The sequence below is a fragment of the Perca fluviatilis genome, chromosome 14, assembly GCF_010015445.1.
Source record: "Perca fluviatilis chromosome 14, GENO_Pfluv_1.0, whole genome shotgun sequence".
Lineage (NCBI taxonomy): Eukaryota > Metazoa > Chordata > Actinopteri > Perciformes > Percidae > Perca > Perca fluviatilis.
The window spans coordinates 3,337,677-3,359,167 of record NC_053125.1 but is presented as its reverse complement, the minus strand read 5'-3'; the positions used below and the strand labels follow the sequence as shown (position 1 = coordinate 3,359,167).

General features: G+C 41.6%; 1 protein-coding gene across 1 annotated transcript in view; it reads right to left on the bottom strand.

The window, feature by feature from the left end:
- Positions 1–21,491, bottom strand: part of mllt3 (MLLT3 super elongation complex subunit) — a 177,191-nt gene that overhangs the window by 74,536 nt on the left and 81,164 nt on the right. Inside the window, exons 3-6 of the mRNA XM_039823322.1 lie at positions 15,007–15,089; positions 12,541–12,684; positions 3,467–3,505; positions 736–864 (exon numbers count right to left, since the gene is read on the bottom strand). Coding sequence (XP_039679256.1) covers positions 736–864; positions 3,467–3,505; positions 12,541–12,684; positions 15,007–15,089 — 395 coding nt within the window. The remainder of the gene's footprint in view (positions 1–735; positions 865–3,466; positions 3,506–12,540; positions 12,685–15,006; positions 15,090–21,491) is intronic.

Here is a 21,491-nt window from a genome sequence, read left to right as displayed (position 1 = left end):
TTTGAAATATTTCATGTGTGGTAGTTTAATAATAATGAGTTTCATAAATAATGGGGGAAAACTAAAGTATTGAGGACCTTTTGTCAAATAGTTATGATTTATTTCAATAATATCTAATGTGTTTTAATACCCGTGCAATCATTCTCAACATGTCATGGAGAGAGAGAGAGAGAGAGAGAGAGAGAGAGAGAGAGAGAGAGTGTGACCTCCTGCCCCACAAGTAATTCATCACACACACTGTGTTTAAACTGGAAACGGTTTCCATGTGTAATGGGCCTCTCCTAACCTGGCTCTTAAATGACACTATTTAAAAAGGGACTAAAAATAACAAAATGGAAACAACATGCCAGCTTATTGACATACATTATTTTGTGCTGCTCAAGATAATATCTCAGATCTTGCATGTAGCTTCTAGGCCTATTATCCATGCCTTCTCTCTTCCCCATCTCTCACATTATGGTCTAAAACCTGTATGCATGAGAAATTTTAACAGGACATTAGAGTAAAATACGGACATGGTCAGCCCCACAGGTTGGCCCTCAATCAGTGAAGTAAGTGCTAGTAAGATATAGTTTGCTTAAGCCCAAGTTGTCTTTGCCTGTGTTTAAATATCTTGGAAATATCTTTAAACCTGCCAAATAGGTGGGGATTAGGGACAGTTTCAGAGCTAGGTGGAGCTGAGAGAGGCAGAGGAAAATGTTGTCTTGCTCCAGGCAAGTACCTTGAAACACTGACCTTTGACCCATGGAAGCTTTTGCTCTTCTTTGGGTCAGAGAAGGTGGATGTCAGCGAGCTGTTGGGAAGTGTAGGCAGCTTCAGGTTCTGGCTGAACAGGGAGGTGGAGCCCTCCTGCATTACCATCACCTGCCAGAGGAACAGCAACAAACCAAAATCAGCAGAGGACTCTTTGCTTTGAAAAGATTTTTCATTGAGATGCAGTTATAAAGTTAAAAACTTCAAGGTGTACAATACTACGATTTCCAAAAGGATTTGAGTACCGAAAGCTGGCATTGAATGCTTGGCTAGATTCTTGCTTGTTGACTTATTCTTTGATCACATTGTTCATGATTTCAATTTAATTTTTTTTTATTATTATTATTTTAAATGGGAAAATATGTATTCCAAGGTCTCCAAAAATATGCACTATTTTTTTTTTAGTCTTCCGTTGCTGTATTGGAAGGCAGTAAATCTTAAAACAGTTGACTTTATATGCTGATACTGAATTTTTTATATCAAGAAAGGCTTAAAGTGTTACGAGTACCTGATTTATGAAACATTATCTGCATATAAAATACTTTTGTGGTGTGTATTTTTAATGGTTACTGGGTTTAACTGCCTCTGCTACTCAATGTTTGGGGCTAAAGTTTCAATAAAGAGTACAAATAGTAACACAAGAAGCCGTTTTTTATTCATTATTGTGAGGCATTACAAATTGTATTGCTCTGGTTTCACCACCAAAGCTTAGGTATCGTATTGCCACTGAAAGTTTCAAATGATACACAGACCTGTTCAAAAAAAGAACTTAATTATGGCATTTCTTCTTTATGGTATTAGAATTAAAATCTAAAAAGAATAGTTTCAAATTTGGGCAGTACATCTATTTGCCTCTTTTCTAAGAGTGAGATAAGAGGGTTAATATCAAACTCAGTTTATTATGGAGCTGGAGTCAGGGTGTGGTAAGCCTAGCTTGGTTGGTTGGTAGGTAGGTAGGTAGGTCTGTCTGTCTGTCTGTCTGTGACACATATCTTCCTTGTTTTATCCACCCATAAAAGACATACTGTGCCCAGATGTTCACCAAGAATTAGTTGGAGCACATAACTCCACACATTTTACATTTATTTTGTGTTAATTAGAGAGCTTAACAGCTGTTGGTACTAGAACAGGGCAATATTGCTAATGATTAATATTTGATATTTTTAGGCTATCCTGCAATATACGATATTTACTCAGATATTTTAAAAATTTTCTATAAAATAACGTAACTGTTTGAGTTAACTCTTTGATGCTTAAGATAATACCAGTGTGCTTAAACTAATCTGAATTTACGAACACAGCTTGTATAGGACATTACAGAGGGCTTTAATTATATTGTCCGAGTGACACAATGAGGAACTCTGCTCTCATCTTCAAGTGAAATTGGTCTAGCAATCGTTTTATAGTGTATTTTGCAGAGGATTGTAGTTCCACGTCTGCCCTCCTGAAACCAAACCAGATGATAGACACGCTCCGGGATCTACACTCACCCAAAGGATTATTAGGAACACCATACTAATAACATGTTTGACCCCCTTTCGCCTTCAGAACTGCCTTAATTATCCCCCACACCATTACACCACCACCACCAGCCTGCCCATGGGTAACAAGGCATGACAGATCCATGTTCTCATTCTGTTTACGCCAAATTCTGACTCTACCATCTGAATGTCTCAACAGAAATCGAGACTCATCAGACCAGGCAACATTTTTACAGTCTTCAACTGTCCAATTTTGGTGAGCTCATGCAAATTGTAGCCTCATTTTCCTATTTTTAGTGGAGATGAGTGGTACCCGGTTGGGTCTTCTGCTGGTTTAGACCATCCAAGTTGATCTTCTATCAGCTTGAATCAGTTGGCCCATTCTCCTCTGACCTCTAGCACCAGCAAGGCATTTTCGCCCACAGGACTGGAGGTTTTTCCTTTTTCAGACCATTCTTTGTAAACCCTAGAAATGGTTGTGTGTGAAAATCCCAGTAACTGAGCATATTGTGAAATACTCAGACCAGCCCGTCTGGCACAGACAACCATGCTCAAACCAAACCACGCTCAAAGTTGCTCAGATCACCTTTCTTTCCATTTCTGACATTCAGTTTGGAGTTCAGGAGATTGTCTTGACCAGGACCACACCCCTCAATGCATTGAAGCAGCTGCCATGTGATTGGTTGATTAGACAATTGCATTAAAGAGAAATTTAACAGGTGTTCCTGAAGTACATTTCCAGGATAACTGCCTGACATCCGCTCTCAGTGTTGCCGTTCTCAAACTCTGTTCGCAGACTTTGCAAGATAGCAAGCTACACGCTGAAAATGGCAAGTTTTGAAGAACATTTGGATCGTGCAACAATGCAGACCTGCTTGGTTCTTTCTTTCTTAAGAGTAATGACATATTGCACTGCCATCTTCAATGCCAAGAGCCGCAAATGTCTACACAGGACACATTTAAACATCTAAAGCTGCCTGTTATTGCTGGAATATCTTGCAGTCATTACGGGGCTCGAACAATGACTAGCATATGCAAGTCAAGACAACACAGATGCTTCAGTGTGTCTATATTGGAGTGCTCAGGCACATGACGGTAAATCTCCTAGAAATGATAAAATCTCATTAAATGAAAAGAAACTTGAAGCCACTTTATAGTGGTGTCCAAGTCGCTAGTCATCTTTAGACAAGCCTGTTTCATCCATGACCCCCAAAGCATGTTGGAAATCTTACTTTGGAGTCTTCTGAACTTCGTTTGTGAGGATCCCGTTGCTGTTAAAGAGAGGGACAACAAAAGAGATGGATAATCATTATTCACAGCTAAATTCAATAAAATACAAAGAATTTTAGCTTCGGCAAATACTCACTACATCATTAATGTCCAAAAATGTGGAACAAGGTGTGGTAAAGTAAGTTTGAATTGAATGAAATTGAACAAAGTAATGTACTAAGATCTTTCACTATTGTCAGGAGGAGTCTCACTAGAGTTTCGATATGGTCTATGTCAGCACTAGAGCCATTTTTGAGGCTAAGAAGGGGCTGCAGGGCAAAGTAAATAGAGAGCACTTTGCTCCAGTCATAAAACTTCCAGACCATAGGGGTCCTCTGGCAGGGGGCCAACGGACTGACTGCACCCAACACTGAGGAAGCAGCTGGAGATGTCCTGATCCCAAGGATTGTATCAGGGCATATTTGACTGGCTAAAATTAAGCCAATAAAAATTTGAACCTTTCTTTACTGTACTCTGCTGTGTTTTGTCCACCTCAGCCTGCTAGTGTTGCAGCGTGCTGCTCTCCTTTACCACAGCCAGCATCTACACTGCAAGCATTTAGCTCCATATGTGAGTGAAAATAAGTGTGTGAGCATGGAACATTATTTGGTTGCATGCACTTGTGATTGACTCTGTTCTGTTCTTTTAAAAGAAACCCAGAGTCTAGGACTTCTCTCCTTGCCGTCACAGAGCAGCCTCACTCTCCTCAGTCGTCATTCTGCTCGATCTTTAGCTGCATTTGACACGCTGAACCACCAGATCCTCCTCTCCACCCTCAAACAACTACAAGTCCCAGGCTCTGCACTCTAAGCACAACTTTTTGCGTGTTTAACTGACTGACTTGCCTACCTTGGCTCAGGTTCATCATACATCCAGGACATGGTCAAACCGTACAATCCAGCTCATCCACTACACTTTGCTACTGCCAACTGGCTTGACACTCTTACTATGATGGAGGCCCTGCTCCTGTTCAACACAATCACCACTGTTTGCTGTCCTGGCTCCACAATGGAGGAACAAGCTCCCCATTGACATCAGGACAGCAGAAACTCTACACATCTTCCAAATAAAAATAAATAAACGAAAATTTTCAGTTTTCTCTATCTCTTATCGTTTCTAAAAGTAGCACTTTGCAATTTTAAAAAGGACTAGGCAGAAAACAATTGATGAGGACATCCCTAGCTCCCACTAGAGGTAAACTTCACAACTATAGAGAGCTTTAATGTGTTGATGCCAATGGTTGACCACTGAGAACAGTTTTGACCGGTTATACATGTCATTCTATAGGTTAAAATGAGGTCAGTCCACCTTAAAGGGGTGATAGAATGATTATATAGGGTATTTTACACCGTTCCTAAGGGCCGGGACACATCAGGCCGATTATCGGCCGTGGGACAGTCTGGCGAGGTCAGTGACTCAAATCTGTTCGGTGTGTCCCGTGCCGTCGTCCGTCTGGGGGGCTGTCGGCGTTCATTTTGGCCGACCTGACATGTTCGGTCAGCGGCAGGGAAGTCGGGACTCACCCGGAAATGACGAGCGGAATGAGGTGACTAGAGTCTCTCAAAATCTGATGAAAATCTTTTAAACTGTTATAGATATGTATTACGTCTCATCTCCTCTCGTCTTTTTGTTCTGTTCTGTGGCAGTTTTTTGGACCTCAGGGACGCGACTGATCATATAGACGGGTTTTTCTGTCAACGGTCGGCCGTCGGCTAATCGGACAAGTGTTAGCTAAGCTTTGTAAGACCTTGAGGAACCTGTAATATTCATGCCGTGACGAAATTCAAACTGTAAATATACTTTAGTTATGCAAAAGTGAGCAAGCTGCGGTATTTCCCCATTGTAATGAATGGGACATATAGCAAGCAGCTGTTCGTCCTACAAAGACGCCTCGCTTTCATAAAAATGCCTTAAAATCAAATCGGACACAACGGTTAGCTTTATAAGACATTGGGGAATGATGTTGTATAAGTGGCGTGACGAAATTCAAACTGTAAATATAATTTAGTTATGGCGACAATGTAGCTAGCTAGCTGCGGTATTTCCCATTGTAATGAATGGGACATATAGCAAGCAGCTGCTCGTCCTACAAAGACGCCTCGCGTTCATAAAAATGCCTTAAAATCAAATCCAGACCAACGGTTAGCTTTATAAGACATTGGGGAATGAGTTGTATAAGTGGCGTGACGAAATTCAAACAGTAAATATAATTTAGTTATGGCGAAAGTGTAGCTAGCTAGCTGCGGTATTTCCCCATTGTAATGAATGGGACATATAGCAAGCAGCTGCTTGTCCTACAAAGACGCCTCGCGTTCATAAAAATGCCTTAAAATCAAATCGGACACAACGGTTAGCTAGCTTTATAAGACATTGGGACATTCAAACCGTAAATGTATTATTTATAGATATAGTTATGCCGGCAGCTGGGCCGAGCCCCGTTGCAATATCCACAAAGGGTGACTTTGCGCTGGGTATGGAGCCCAGCAGGCGCTGCTCTCGTCAGACTGTGTGGAGCTCCTAAAGTCCGACACGTTTTACCAAATTTGCAATTAGCCATCAAATTTTGGAAAACGGCCCCAATTTGAGCTTTATATAGTTGATTTCTTCGCTTAAAAAGTCTCAGAAGTGAATTTGGTAATGAAACATTGCAGTGTCTGGAATATGAGATTCTGTCGCTTCTCTAATGTATGTGTATTGGGGATTCGCTCAACCAATCAGCGCGCGTCTCTAATGTCTGCGTATGGCAAGTCGCTCAACCAATCACCGCGCAGCTCATCTAAATATTCATGACCATACCATATTTGGAAGAAAAGCTCTTGTTACAAATAGGGCCAAAACACAGGGATGCATAAGCGCCAGTAAAATATCAACCAGGCCATTTTAAGCCCAACCAATGTTACATACCCCATTAGGAGACCATAAGGAACAATGTGAAATACCCTATATAATCATTCTATCACCCCTTTAAAGATGAAAAGTTGTTAAAAGAAAAACTTTTCGTCATAGGGCGTGGCCGTGGCGGGGCGGCCATTTTGTGTGATTCACCGCCGAAACAGGAAGTGGGTGTAACTCGAGTGTACATTGTCCAACTGGCTCGAAACTTTTCAGGATTCATAAGAGTCCAACCCTTAAGACAAATAAAGGCCGATATTTACTTAAAGTCATAGCGCCCCCTAGTGGCAACAGGAAGTAGGCCTAAAAGTCAAGGGGCTATACTTTAATGAACTCCTCCTACAGATTTCATCTGATGGACTTCAAACTTGGTCTGTACCATCCCAACACCTTAACGATGAAGTTATTAAAATATAAACTTTTTTTTTTTTTTTGAGTGTACGTTGTCGTATCTGCCCGAAATTTGTCACGATTGACAAGGGTCCAGGCCTGATGACACCTTCAGGCCAAAATTTACTTTTGGTCCTAGCGCCCCCCGCCGGCAACAGGAAATCTGCCTTATATGACAAACATCATCCGATTTACATGAAACTCAGAATGTGTGGTCTACATGTCATACTGAGCCGCCGCCTATAATATGACCACGCCCACTTACTCAGGCCACGCCCCCTTTGATAACATTTGAACCATTTAAGGTACAGTCTTGTGTGAGGTGTCATTGAACTCAGCAGTGAGTTCCTTCTTCATTGGTGATGGTTTGGCCCACCCCCTATGCTTAAGCCACGCCCCCTTTCATACCATTTCAACTGTTTAAAGTATACCCTTGTGTGAGGTATCATTGAACTCAGCAGAGAGTTCCTTTTCAATTGGTGATGGTTTGACCCGCCCCCTATGCTTTAGCCACGCCCCTTTTCACAGCTAATGAACTGTATGACGTAGAGTCTTGTGTGAGGTATCGTTGAACTCGGCAGGGAGTTCCATTTTCATTGTTGACAATTTGCGGTGTCTGAGTGCTGCACAAATGCACGGTCGCAAGGAGCGGCGTCCATCGGTAACCCTGACGCACGCAGAGGCGCGAGGGCCCGTCCATCGTTGCTCGCAGCTTTAATTACAGTTTGAATTTCGTCACGCCACTTATACAACATCTACCTTCTTATATAGCTAACAACAGTGTCCGATTTCAAGTTAATGAATATTTGTGAAGATTAGGGGTTTCGTTAGCTGCAACTGTCCCTTCAATCCTAGCTATGTGTAGCTACAAATCACGGATAGTTAGCTTCATTTTCAGCGTAATTCAAGTATATTTACAGTTTGAATTTCGTCACGCCACTTATACAACTTCTACGTAATGTCTTACAAAGCTAACAACGGTGTCCGATTTCAAGTTAATCAATTTTTGTGAATTTCAGAGGAATTCTAAGAGGAGGCTAGCTAGCTCTCATTGATAGAGCTCCATCCAGCCGCAGGCTCTATCAATGAGACTCGCGGACAAGAGGCGTTTATTTCCCCAATCGTTTGTTAACTCAACACATTATAATTACACACATTATAAGATTAACTGGAACCTGTGGTAAGAGATTGCTGGCGTAACAAGCTCGCTGACCGCGCTCTCACTCACACACGGGCCATTTAGCTAGCAGGAAGAGGGGAGTTGCAGGCCCTGGAAGCTCTGTCAGAGCAGCGGTGTTTGGTAGTCAATTCACCCATAAAACGGTGACTTTGCGCGGGTATGGAGTGCCATGGGCTGCCAGCCGTGACGGAGCTCCATTTAACTCACAGCAGGCCGGGGTCTGTGAAGGAAGGCAGACTGGGCGGCGAGGCAGCAACACAGGCAGCACCGGCCGCTGAACTCCTTGAGATCTGCGCGACCTATTCAGAAGGCTAAGCTGACCTCAGATCAGTTGTGTAGCCTATGCAAATGTTGGGGCGTGACAAACAGAGACTAGAGCCAAATGAGGAGGAACCGCAGAGTTGACGTCAACTAGGCAGCTTGTTGAGATTTGCCCGTTTTCAGAGGCAGTTTCAAATTGTGAGATTTGCTGAGGAAAGAGGTGTCATTGGGATTTTGAGGTTCTATGTATGTCCTAGTTTAGATCTGTAATCTGGCCTTAAAATTACGGCCCGAAAAGGCCCAAGCCCGACAGAGTTCGGCCTGAGCCCGACAAGTACATTTTGATTGACAGCTTTTTAAAAGCCCGAACCCGTTTACGACTGTACAAAAGGCCGTCTATCAGCAGACATTAGAGTGTCGGAGAATAGCGAGGACACACGCTTCACACCGCGAGCGGGCACACGCACCACTCGGCGGAAAAGGGAGAGAAAGAGTAAAATAATAGAAATTAAGACCGAACCCCGTCAGGTCCCGTCGGGTTCGGGCAAAGATCTTCAGCTCTATCCTAGTTACCCACTAAACGGTCATTATTCAACTATGACGAGGTAAAATCAGTTTTGCATTCTATCACCCCTTTAAGCCGAAGTTGTCGCTAGCTTCGGGGCTAACCCACTTTTACTTTAATCAGGTAGGAGCATGACACGGGACCTTGGCTTGGGTCTTGAGGAGTTGTAAAATTTTTTCATATATTCAACAACAACAAAACGGATGCATGAGATAAAGCTGTTTTCACACATACAGGTAATTCACTTCTCGTTCCTCGCTAAAAGTTCAAATCATTTTAACGTTATTGCGCAACCTTGCCCCTATTTTCACCTGTTGCTGACAGCCCATGGTCTCTTGAATGTAGCATACCTGTAGCAAGCTCCTTCGTAGCGATAAAAACAAACGTCGAAGCGGAGCTCCGTGCTATAGAGCGGCCATTGCAAGTTGTTTAAGCCGCTACAGACCTCCGTCACAGCTCGGTTGTATCAGCGGCATTTAGTAGATGTGTTGAGCTGCAAAAGAGTTCAACACCACCTCTGGTGCCCTGCATGGTGCTCCTTCAGGTCAGCTGTAGGTTCAGTTATCCGAGAATAGGTGACTCTCAGCCGGGGACAGTGCATAGATTACTAGTTACTGTCATTTGAGAGTAATTAGTTATATTACAATATTACTGTCTCTGAATTGTAATGCGTTACACTACTTTTGCATTACTTTTGAGTTACTTTCACCAAAATAACAGCGGAAGTTTGACTTGGCAGCTAGCTTGTGAATTTCACCACTGGATCAATAAAGTCTCATCTTTATCCACTTTAATACATCAGATTATTCATAATATTTTGTATAATTAATATGAATATGCAAAGTAACTAAAGCTATAAAAAATAGATAAGTACTAAACTGTCACACTAAATTCTTGCTCTTCGGGGAATTACTGGAATTGTTGGGTCTTTGTAAATTATAGAGTGTGGTCTAGCCTAGGGCTGCACAATTAATCAAATTTTAATCACAATCACGATTTTGGCTTCCCACGATCAAATTTGCGTGATCGAGCGATATTTAAAATGAGTCATTCCGTTCATAGAACACTCCTTATCAAAGTTTTTGCAAAGCCAATCTAGCACTCCATAAACCACGGTCTGATCATGTGCCTCCATGAGCCAATCAGAGTTGTTCCCTGCACCGTGCAGCTTAGTTTCTAGATGTAGACAGTCAGAGGACAGAGTAACGTGAGGAAAATTCCACAACAGTTAGCAGTCGGTCATCATAAGCCGGTCATGATGTTTACCAGTTTACCAGTTAACGCAACATTTTGTCCCGTTTTGTTTTTCAAACAGCAGTGACCAGTGCTATTTTGTGTCTTTTAGCTCATAGCTTTAGCAGCAGACTGTTGGACGTCCCGCTGTTGGAATCCTGTCACACTACACCGTTTAGCTGTCAGCATTTTAGCCGTGTTTAATCCAGTTACTACTGTAGCTAACGGTAGGCTAACGTTACCTGCTGTGTAATGCATTATTAGAGTTTACTAGCGTGACATGCAGCGATGTTTATGTTGCTTCTAACGCGGGTTTCAGAGCATCAGAGCGCAACACAGACATGTAAGTGGCAGTGTAACGAGCCACCGAAATCCACGTTGCCATTTCATCAGGTAGATACTGGGCACCACATGTGCTGTTAACATGAACAGAAAATTGCGTTGCCTTTATCTTTCACGGCAAACGTGCATGTGTGGAAAGCGGTCGCACAACAGCTGAAATGGCATACTCCTTCACAGTATCCTTCAATAAAGGAAGAGGAATGTAGCACAATATGGATGTATTAGCAGGAATGTAGCACAATATGGATGTAAAAGCAGTTATAATTAGCCTATGCGACAATAAAATTTGTTTTGGTTCAAATCAACAAATAATCGTGAGAATTAATCATGATCTCAATATTGATCAAAATAACCGTGATTATCATTTTGGCCATAATTGTGCAGTCCTAGTCTAGACCTACTCTATCTGTAAAGTGTCTTGCGATAACTCTGGTTATGATTTGAGACTATAAATAAAATTGAATTGAAATGCAGAGCTCTCTTTTCAGCAGCCTTCTCCTGGCATTACGACCCTGCTGGCTTTACTCTGTAAGCTGTTTTTAAAAGATTTACGTCTTCAGTAGGAACCAACGGGCTGAGCCACAGGGAAGTCAGAAATAATTGAGAGATGTAGTAACATTGTTGTAGGACTGTGCCCAAATCAGGATTTTGTGCCTCATGCTGCCCTCCATTTCTATCACCTATCTCTACTTCCATCACAGTTAGTTTTGTGGTTAGGTCATTTTGAGACAAGACTGTAAAGTTTACAGCCTGCCATACTGTTGTTCCTGCATTGCTGTACAATTGTACAATGACACATCTAAAAAAAAAAAAAAGTGCAGTGATTCAACTTCTCGACTCATGGACTTTTAGGGGGCATCCCTATATTGTTGGTTCAAGTTGGTTTTTCATGGGATAAGTTGACAATAAGAAATATTATCAGCCTGCTGTATGAGCGGCTTTTCTCAAACACTTAAGGTATCCTTAGCTTAGGGTGACCAGAAGTCCCTGGTTTCGGTGACCTGTCCCCGGCTGGAGCTGTCTCAGGGGAATGTCCCCGGGGAATGTCCAAGGTTTTCACTGTGACTGACAAACCCGAAATTGGAATGAAAGAAAGAAAACATTGACCAAACGTACCCTACATGCGCAGTCTCAAGACAGCCAGAGCAAGCTCTGCTCAGAGCTCAGCTTCGGTAAAGTTAGAAAGACATTCACAGATTCGAACTTCCGGGATCAATTACTCTACAGCGAAATGTTATTATAACACAAACAATGCATCTTTCCTAACGTAGTAAGGTAGCCTAAACAACGAGCTACAAACTCATTTTTATCAAAATGAGCTAATTAACGAGTTAATTAAATAGACAAAATTTTCTTACAGTGGAGCATGCCCATGGACACCCCTAGGGGGTCTTGTGCCCCAGTGCAGCTCTAGGTCTAGTGACGCCCCTGGGGCAGTGTCCCCGTTTTAAGTTTACAAAAATAAAAACATTACCTGTTTTGGAGGTATTTACGCTTCAGAGCTGAAAACCTTAGATAGGCACTAGACCTCAGTTACAGATGTACTGGTCTAGATCCACTGTGGCTGAAGAAAGGCAGGTTGGTTGTGTAGAACTTTATGTATATGTCAATGTATTAGTGTGTACAAGAGTCTTTCTGATGACACAGCAGTGCTCCATCGACTTTCCCCGGAGAAATAGCAACATGGCATCATGACTTTGCATAAACATACACGCCACTTTCCTAAAGCCAAGTGGCGTTGCCACGTTGCGTGTTATCGTGAGAACGTGACGTACTATCGCAAGAAAAAAAAAAAAAAAGTTGGGTTTAGGAAAAGAACACCGGGAAAGGCTTTAGCAACACAAAAAAGCGACAAAAACACGGAAAATAACGACAAAAACGCGCTTAAGAAAACAATAAACGGTTGGGTTTAGGAAAGAAACATTGATGTCCCTTTATACTACTCGCTAAGGTGAAAATTCATTCGTAATGTAGGTCAATGGCGGGCGAATTGCATTGATAAACACGCTAAAAAGCGATTATGCGTCTTGATAACACGCCAAAATGGCATACGAATTGGCGTGTCATATATACGCCACTTCATGAGATCAGTCTGAAAACAGAGATTGAGGTTTTTCCTCCTAAGCGGGCTGCAGTAGAAGTTTCTGTATAGGATTAAGAAATGTCACTCCTACCCCTCCAGCTTTCAGTAGCTTCCTACGAAACTCCTCTGTTGGGTTGTTGAAGGTGAGCTTTTCACAGCGAAGATGATTGACCGGTGGGTGGCCCTCCAGGTGGAGGAACAGGTCGTAATCAAAGCGAACTTTCTTCGGTTCTTCCTGAAAGAGAAAAAAAAAGAGTCACAATCAAATTTTCTTTTATCGACACCACTCCACTGCATCACTTGAACACTGCATTTAGATCCAAACTACAAAGTAATTGTTGAAAGACCTTAAGTAACTTCTTCAGTTTCTCCACAATGTTTAAAATGAGTAGGTCGACAAAAATCAAACTGATAAACTTTCACAGTTTAACAATGACATACTATTGTACAGGGCCGGTTCTAGCCCTTTGGTTGCCCTAGGCGAGATTGAGTTTTGTGCCCCCCCCAGTTTCGCATTGCCAGATATCCACAGCGCTGTGTCAGCGATAGAGTAGCAATGTATGTTCATTTTAGTTTCTAGCTTCAATGTAAGTTAGATGGCACCAACATTTGGTCTAATTATAACTAGTCTGGCAACCCAAAGGCCAGTGTTTTGTTTCCAGATTTGTGTGCATGGTGACTTATGATGGTGGGGTCTGGGGGTCCACCCCCTGAAAATCTTGAGCATTAAATACTTCATTTCCTGCATTCTGGTGAATATGTATGCACTTATTTTTCTTTACCTTTTTCTGAATGAATTTATGCTAGAAATATCTTTATCTAAAAGGGAAACAGATTACAATCCAAATATAAAAACATAATGGAATATATTGCAGTAATGCTCTCAGGCATTCTGTGTTGCTTTCATCTATTTATTCTCCTTTGGATCGATGTTTCTAATTATATCTGAGTCAGCACAAATGTAGCCTAGGCAACATTTACTCTTCCCACTTTTGCTTCTTTTGTTGAGGAAGTAACCTCCTTAAATGTGCATATGACAATTATTCACCTGAATGATTCATGAATTCATTTTAATGAGTTAATAAACCCCTGGACTGTAATATTTTAGATGTGTTTGAGCAATATATCTGCTCATGTTCAAAACTTTGTGCACATTCAAAATATATCTCATCTGTGTTCTCTGAGGTTTGGAGGAGTCGTGATATTTTGAGAAAAATTCAATGATAATACAATAGGCTATTACAAGAATAAAGTCACTATATTCCAGAAAATAATCCATCTGCACCATAGTCTGCCAGACACAGAGCCCCGTTTGGGACGCTGGTCTCTGAATGAGACAGTTTAGGGAAGTGGCTGTAGGCTACGCTGCTCTAAATCGGAGGTGGAAATAAATAGGGACACATCTGCCACAGCATGCCCACAGCAGAGCGCGTCCATTATAAACCCGAAGCTGCTCAGACCATGGAAGGTGCGCTGCAGCAGCTCCGTGTCTGTGCCGCTGCTCGAGCTCCGTGTGTTTGAGTCTGACCCATAGACTGGAAATGTCACGTAATGAAAGGTTGACAAGTAAACGTGTGGCTGAGGGGGCGCCTTAGGATGATCATGTTTAATAAACATGTTTTATTTCGCTTGTCGTTCTAATTCTATTATTAATGGGAAGTACGGCGCTCCCAACACATTTGACGCCCTAGGCAATCGCCTAGGTCGCCTATAGCAATCGCCGGCCCTGGTGGTGTAGACAGAGCGTCTGTGGGGGTCTGCTCTTGTTCATAGTTTTTACACTACCAAGTTGGCATTTATCACTTTTATGACGTGTTCTATTTAGTCTTGGCATGAATGTCCTATCTGTCTTTAACTTTGTGTTGTGTTGCTGTTGTGTCTTGACAAGGGCTCTCTTTAGAATGAGACCCTGGGTCTCAATGAGATTACCGGTCTAAATTAAGGTTAAATAAAACAAGGTCCACAGTAGAGGTTTGAAATTAATCAAATAATCGATGCATCAAATCGGGGACATGGACAATGCTGCATTGATAAATCGGCCGAGCCATAATCGATTATTTCTGTTTACAATTTAATGTATGCCTAACAACATTTCTGTTTACATATTCTGGCATGTTTTGCACATTCAGGAAGTGCCATTTGCTCAGTGCTGTAGTTTTATGTATCCAATTTATTTAGTATTAGAGCAGTGTAGAATGTATTGTTTTTGAAGCTATGAAAAGCTATCAATTAAATATCCTATATGGCTTTAATAGAAAAATGTATTTGACGCATCGTGATGCATCGAGATATCGAATTGAATTGCTGACATGATAATGATAATGATAATGAATTGGGAGATCAGTGAAGATTGAGACCTCTAGTCCACAGATGTCTAGGCCTATAAATAAACCCCAAAACAAAAACCTCCTCATTGAAAAACTACAGCAAACTACTGTCAAACCAAAACAAACCTGGTGGAACAAGGTACAGGAACAGACTTAAAATTAAAAATTTATTAATCCAGTGTTAAAAAATTTAACATGCAGTTTGCTGGTGAGTAAAGTTGTTAATGTACCTTATTTTTGAAGTAAACTTCAATAGGCAAGATGAAGCCAGCGTATCCAGACTCCTCCACTTTGTACGGTGGATCCTTGCACACTGAAATTAGAGAGGCCATCAACCATCAAAACAGAGAGACTGGTTTAAATTAATGTAGTTCTATAAAATGCAAAGCAGCTGCTCCCATTCAATCACTGTTGGGTGCACACTTAAAAGGTGCTGTAGGTAGGATTGGGAAGATCCAGGACTTAGCCAAAAAATGTGATCATCAACAACTTCTTAGTCCCTCCCCCCTTTCTGCTAAAGCCCAAAACGTTCTCCTAAGCCCCTCCCCCCACAAGGGAGAATGAATGCATGTGCATGAGCAGTGATTGATACACAGTTGGCCATGATTGGTCCATCTGAACAAGGAGCTGTGGATTTTTGCAAATCACACTACAAGCTGTAGATGGTGCCAGAGAAGCCAGATTTATATTTTTATTACCTGCTTGATGGAGTTCTACTCGAACACAGGGTCAGTTTAAGCAAATATTTTTTGTGATTGGAAATTTTTATTGTTTTTAAACTTAAGTAAAGGTTACCAGCGATGAATAAGAAGCATGAAAATATTCCTCACATTACTAAAAAAACATAGGGCAACTCAAGCATTAGTGCATGCATACACAATATCTGCCCATATGGACACCAGACAAGACCACTATAACAACAACAAACAAAAAACAAAAATATAAAAATAAAATGAAAAAAATAAAAAAATAAATGAAAAAAAATACAAATAAAACATATGGAGAAGGCTGCGTTGTAAATGTGAACCAGAGAGCTCTTGTATTGTGTAGGGAGATGGGGCTGAGCCTGTAGTTCATCACTGAAGGTCATTTATATATTGAAGAAAGTTTTGCCATTTAAAGTAGTGCCAATCTAACTTGTCCAGCAGGGTGAAGGATACTTGTTCATATGCAGCCACTGTAGTCAGGGCATTGTACCAGTCCGTGATTGATGGAGGATAAGCTGACTTCCACTGTTGAACTAGCAGTTTCCTACCAATCATGATAGCTGTCTGGACCAATTCTGCATCGACTGAAGCAATACCATCTTGTAGTGTAGATGGGTTTCCTAATAGGTATAAACGACTGCAAAAGGGAACCCTTAGGCCCACAACCTTCTGAATGCACATATGAACTGATGACCAGAAGGCTTGCACTTTTGGACAGTGCCACAACATATGGGTTAATGTGCCGTCCTCTGAGCATGTCCAGCACCCTGGGTTAGCAGTGAGCTAAGCTGAGTCCAGTACATTCTATGGAGTATCTTGAACTGAATAAGTCTAGTACGAATATCACGTGCATATACAGCCGCATATACGAATTCTGCCTTTAAATCATTGAAGTTTCGTGGTATTTTCCTTCATAAAAGGTTGCCTAGTGTTAAAATGCCTCTTTATGCCCGCTCTTTCCAATAGAAAGAAGATTTCCCAATTTTCAAGCTAGGATTGTACCATATGCTTGATGACATATTTAAGAAGGGGTCAAAATTAAGGGCCGTAACAGAGTCAACGCGAGCAACGCGAACAAGCAACGCGAACAAGCAACGCGCTCCCTTTCATAGTCTAAACAGCGGACGCAAGTAGACCCAAGCGTCACGGGCGATGCGTGAAATGCAATACACCGCCCACGAAACAGGGGGTAGCAGAGTGCTCCACGGTGTTCGGTCGGCAGAGCCAGACCCTCCCGGAGAGTGGCTCTTGTCAGGGAGCAGCTGGCTGGCTGACTTCTTTTTATCAGATGCTGGCGTGTTTCCCCACCAGTACAGTATGCTACGATTGGGTAGCACTGATCAATACATTGATAAAAGGTCACTTAAACATGGTTTAGCAGGTTTTAAAAATATATAGATACATTTGGGTCTCTCTCTCGCCTCTTGAGGAGGGCACACAGCATAGACTACACACACACACACACAACGTTGATACATACCGAAAAATGTGACTCAGTAGTCCTGTTTGGATGCTTCCTATTCCACAGAAACAGGCTACATAATTTATCAAACCTTCGAAAAAGATTCACAGGAACATTCACTGGGAAAGACTGCAAGATACAATAGAATTTAGGGGCAACGGACTTCCGGTGGAGCGATGAGAGGAATAGAGAGCCTAAGTCCCGCCCCTTCCGGTGGACCTCATGGGACCTAAACTCAGAAAAAATATGAACGGTAGTGAACGGGGAGAAGCAAATTATTTTTTGATCCCGTTTGAATTGAGCCATGGATTACACATATGATGTTCGTCAATTTAAAAGATAATTTTTCAACCGAAGAAAGTCTCAGTTAGCCGTAGGTTTGTCATAGTACCAAAAAGTAATGATGTCCTTGTGTCTTTGGATGTGCAAAGTCTTTATACATGTATACCCCATCACATTGGCCTACTCGCCATGTCGCATTACCTTGCTAAACGTCCCATTGATGTTCTGCCTCCACTAGAATTTCTTCTTAATCTTGTTGAGATCATTCTATCGAATAATTTCTTTAAATATTCTGGCACATTTTACCTACAACTACAAGGGACTGCTATGGGAAGTGCTTTTGCACCCTCTTATGCTTGTTTGGTGATGGGTCTATGGGAAGAAAAATATATACATAATATCATAAATAATCCTTTTCATTCCAAAATATCACTGTGGCGTAGATACATAGATGATGTTCTCTTAATATGGAAGGGTACCCCTAGTGAGCTAAATCAATTTTTTATCTATGTAAATTCCTCCACTGATTATTTGTCCTTTACTATGGAATGTGATAACCAGTCCATTGATTTTTTAGATCTCACCATCTTTAAGGACGTTAATAATATTCTACAGTCTACCATTTACCGTAAACCCCTTAGTAGGAATACCCTTTTACGAGCCGATAGCAACCACTCGCCTCATCTGGTCCGTAATATACCAGTGGGTCAGTTTTTGCGAGTCAGAAGAAATTGTAGTACCTTAGCTGATTTTATGTCCAAAGCAGCTCATTTAGCGCATCGTTTTGAACAACGAGGTTATGATAAATCTGACATTACAAAAGCATGGGACAGGGCTCAAAGTTCAGATCGCGCCTTACTTTTGAAGAAAAAACCTAAGTTACAAATAACACCCAGTGTATTCTTTTCGACCGGCTATACTCCAGAAGCAGGAAGAATGAAAAATGTTATTCGCAAGCATTGGCATGTCCTTAAGAGTGACCCGACACTGAAAGACATATGCGCCAATCCGCCTAGGTTCATATTTAGGCGTGCCGGTAATATTCGTGACCGACTGGTCCACTCAGACATGTCTAATCCACCTCAGACTACTTGGCTTTCAAACCCACCCCTTGGTTTTTATAAATGTGGTAATTGCGCGCAATGCTCGAATTCGACTAATACGAAGGAATTTTCACATCCCCGCACTGGCAAGAAATATTCTATCTCTTCATTTATTAATTGTAACAGTACACATGTTGTGTACCTTCTAAAATGCCCTTGTGGACTGGCGTATATAGGTCAAACTAAACGTCAGCTCAAATTAAGGATATCTGAACACAAGACAGCTATTCGGACCCAGAACATAACTTATGCCATGGCGAGGCATTACAAGCAGGCTAATCATGGCTCCCCTGCATCACTGAGGTTCTGGGGAATTGAGAAAATCACACCCCCACCCAGGGGTGGTGATATTATCAATATACTCCTATGCAGGGAAGCCTTTTGGATACATACACTTGGCTCTTTAGAACCTCTAGGCTTAAATGAAGAATTAAATTTGACTTGCTTTCTCTAATGTCAAAGTGTGTTATAGTATAGTATTTAGATAAATATATTTTTAGTCCCCATTGCCCTGTGAACATCTTTGTAAAAACTTTTAAAAATTTTTACATTTGTAAAATTTTTTTACATTTGTATATTTTTGTTTGCATATATTCATCTTTGGTTTGGCTATGGGCATTTGCCCTTTAACGACTGATTACTGAGTGTAACACCTTGGTTGAGATGGGTGTAACTTTAGATTGTCACTGCCCCTTTTGAGCACAATCACACCTGTTGATGATCCTTATTAAGGGGTCCATTGCCCATTTTCTCCAAGGACTCTGATGAAGATGTAACTATACATCGAAACGTTAGTCACTGTTATGCACCTTAAGAAATAAAATCATCAAGTAGAAGACATCCGTGTTGCACCGTAAATTTTTTGCTATTTATTCTGTTGTGTCCTGCCTTGGTTGCACCGGATTGTTGTGGTCTGCAGAAGCACAGAGAACTCCCCCTTTTTTTCCTTGTCATAGTACCACTTAGTTTAGTGTGAAACAGCTCAGTGGACTACATCTCCCGTCTCACACAACCTACCTCACACCTAGCTTGATGCTCGGCTTGCTTGCTCGCTAGCTAGCTAGCTTAGCTCTGTTCCACAACACATTTAATGTTATCTTAACTGCTGGGTTTTATCCAGTCAAGTGTTCTCAGCAGATAATCAAAAGAACAAGCGAGATCCTCTGCTCATTTGAGTAACGTTACATCCCTGGTACGATACACACAGACATCGTAGCTTCAGCGAGACGTCATCCATGAAGTTTGTAGTCTTTCTAATTACGTATTTTCACAGTCTTATACTTCAACAGTTTAACAAACTGAGACTTTCTTCGGTTGAAAAATTATGTTTTAAATTGACGAACATCATATTTGCAATTCATGGCTCAATTCAAACGGGATCAAAAAATAATTTGCTTCTCCCCGTTCACTACCGTTCATATTTTTTCTGAGTTTAGGTCCCATGAGGTCCACCGGAAGGGGCGGGACTTAGGCTCTCTATTCCTCTCATCGCTCCACCGGAAGTACGTTGCCCCTAAATTCTATTGTATCTTGCAGTCTTTCCCAGTGAATGTTCCTGTGAATCTTTTAAATTGACGAACATCATATTTGCAATTCATGGCTCAAATCAAACAGGATCAAAAAATTATTATCTCTCCATTGACTCTTGTTCATACTTTTTCGAAAGATAGGTCCCATTGGCTGGAAGTAGAAGGGCGTGACTTCGGCTCTCTATGGCGGCATAGTTTGTAGCTCCTACCAGTCGAAGACAAATAACCCCCCCCCCTAATTAACGATAAACCGAATTCAAATAGATATTACGAGGGATGAGTGGGGGAACCCGTCAGAAAAGCCGTCAGCGCGCAAGAGGCAGCTAAAGAGATGAGGAAAAGGGGAATGTATGTTCAGATGAGGGAAGATGACGAGGGGCGCACGATGGAGGTGCGGATACAGGTGGCATCACGGTGGCAACACGTCGGAGGACCATGGGCACATGGTGGAGTAACTCAACGCGCGAGAGGAAGGCTGCAAGAGTTTTGGAGAACCGAAGATGGAGATAACCTCTGATTTAATTGGGTGATGCAGACGTGAATAAGGGTTCATCCTAAAATAAGTATGAATCACGATCATATACTAACTGTATAGTACGACATGTTAATACACAGGCGTATAAGAGACCGAAAAGGGTCACTTGGTGTCAAATGTAGAGTTTGTATACTAGGTTATAGCTTGCCTCCCACTACTAGGCTTTTCAGATGTTCTATTCAGACTGGTAGAGTGGGAATGCAGAGAAATGTTGGACACTACTAGAAGGCAAGGGGGACTCTATGCAGGACCTCTGTTCACCTCTAGTGAGGGGCCCCACCATTACTGGGGGACCTTCCCCTCTCCTTCCAACAAGGGCACGGGCATAATTATAGAGGCCCGTTGTTATCGGAAGCATTGTTTTGGAGTTCGAGTTAATATTGTTGTTAGAATTGCAGGTGTCAGTGGGAGAGAAAGGGAAAACCTAAAGAAGGGAGGAGATGCAACATAGCCAACTTAAGGTGGTGTCTCTGAATGTGAACGGGTTAAATAACCCAATGAAAAGAGGGAAGGTCATAGCAAAGCTGAAAAAAAAGGATCACAGGTTAGTTTTCTCAAAGAAACACGTTTAACGGATCAGGAGCACGAAAAATATAACAAAATGGGATTTAAAAATACATACTATAGCTCATACAAAGAAGGGGGGAAAAGAGGGATAATGATTTCAATTTCAAATGCAGTAAAATTTGAGACTTTAAAGGGGTGATATAATGATTATATAGGGTATTTTTTTTGTGAAGACTAGGAGTTTCATTAGCTGCGACTGCCCCTTCAATTCTAGCTATATGTAGCTACAAATCACGGATAGTTAGCTTCATTTTCGGCGTAATTCGAGTATATTTACAGTTTGAATTTCGTCACGCCATTTATACAACATCTACCTAAATGTTTTTTTTCAAGTTAATTAGAGGAATTCTAAGAGGAGGCTAGCTGGCTCTCATTGATAGAGCTACATCCAGCCGCAGGCTCTATCAATGAGACTCGCGGACAAGCGGCGTTTATTTCCCCAATCGTTTGTTTAAATAACTCAACAAATTATAATTACACACATTAAAAGATTAACTGAAACCTGTGGTAAGAGATTGCTGACCGCGCTC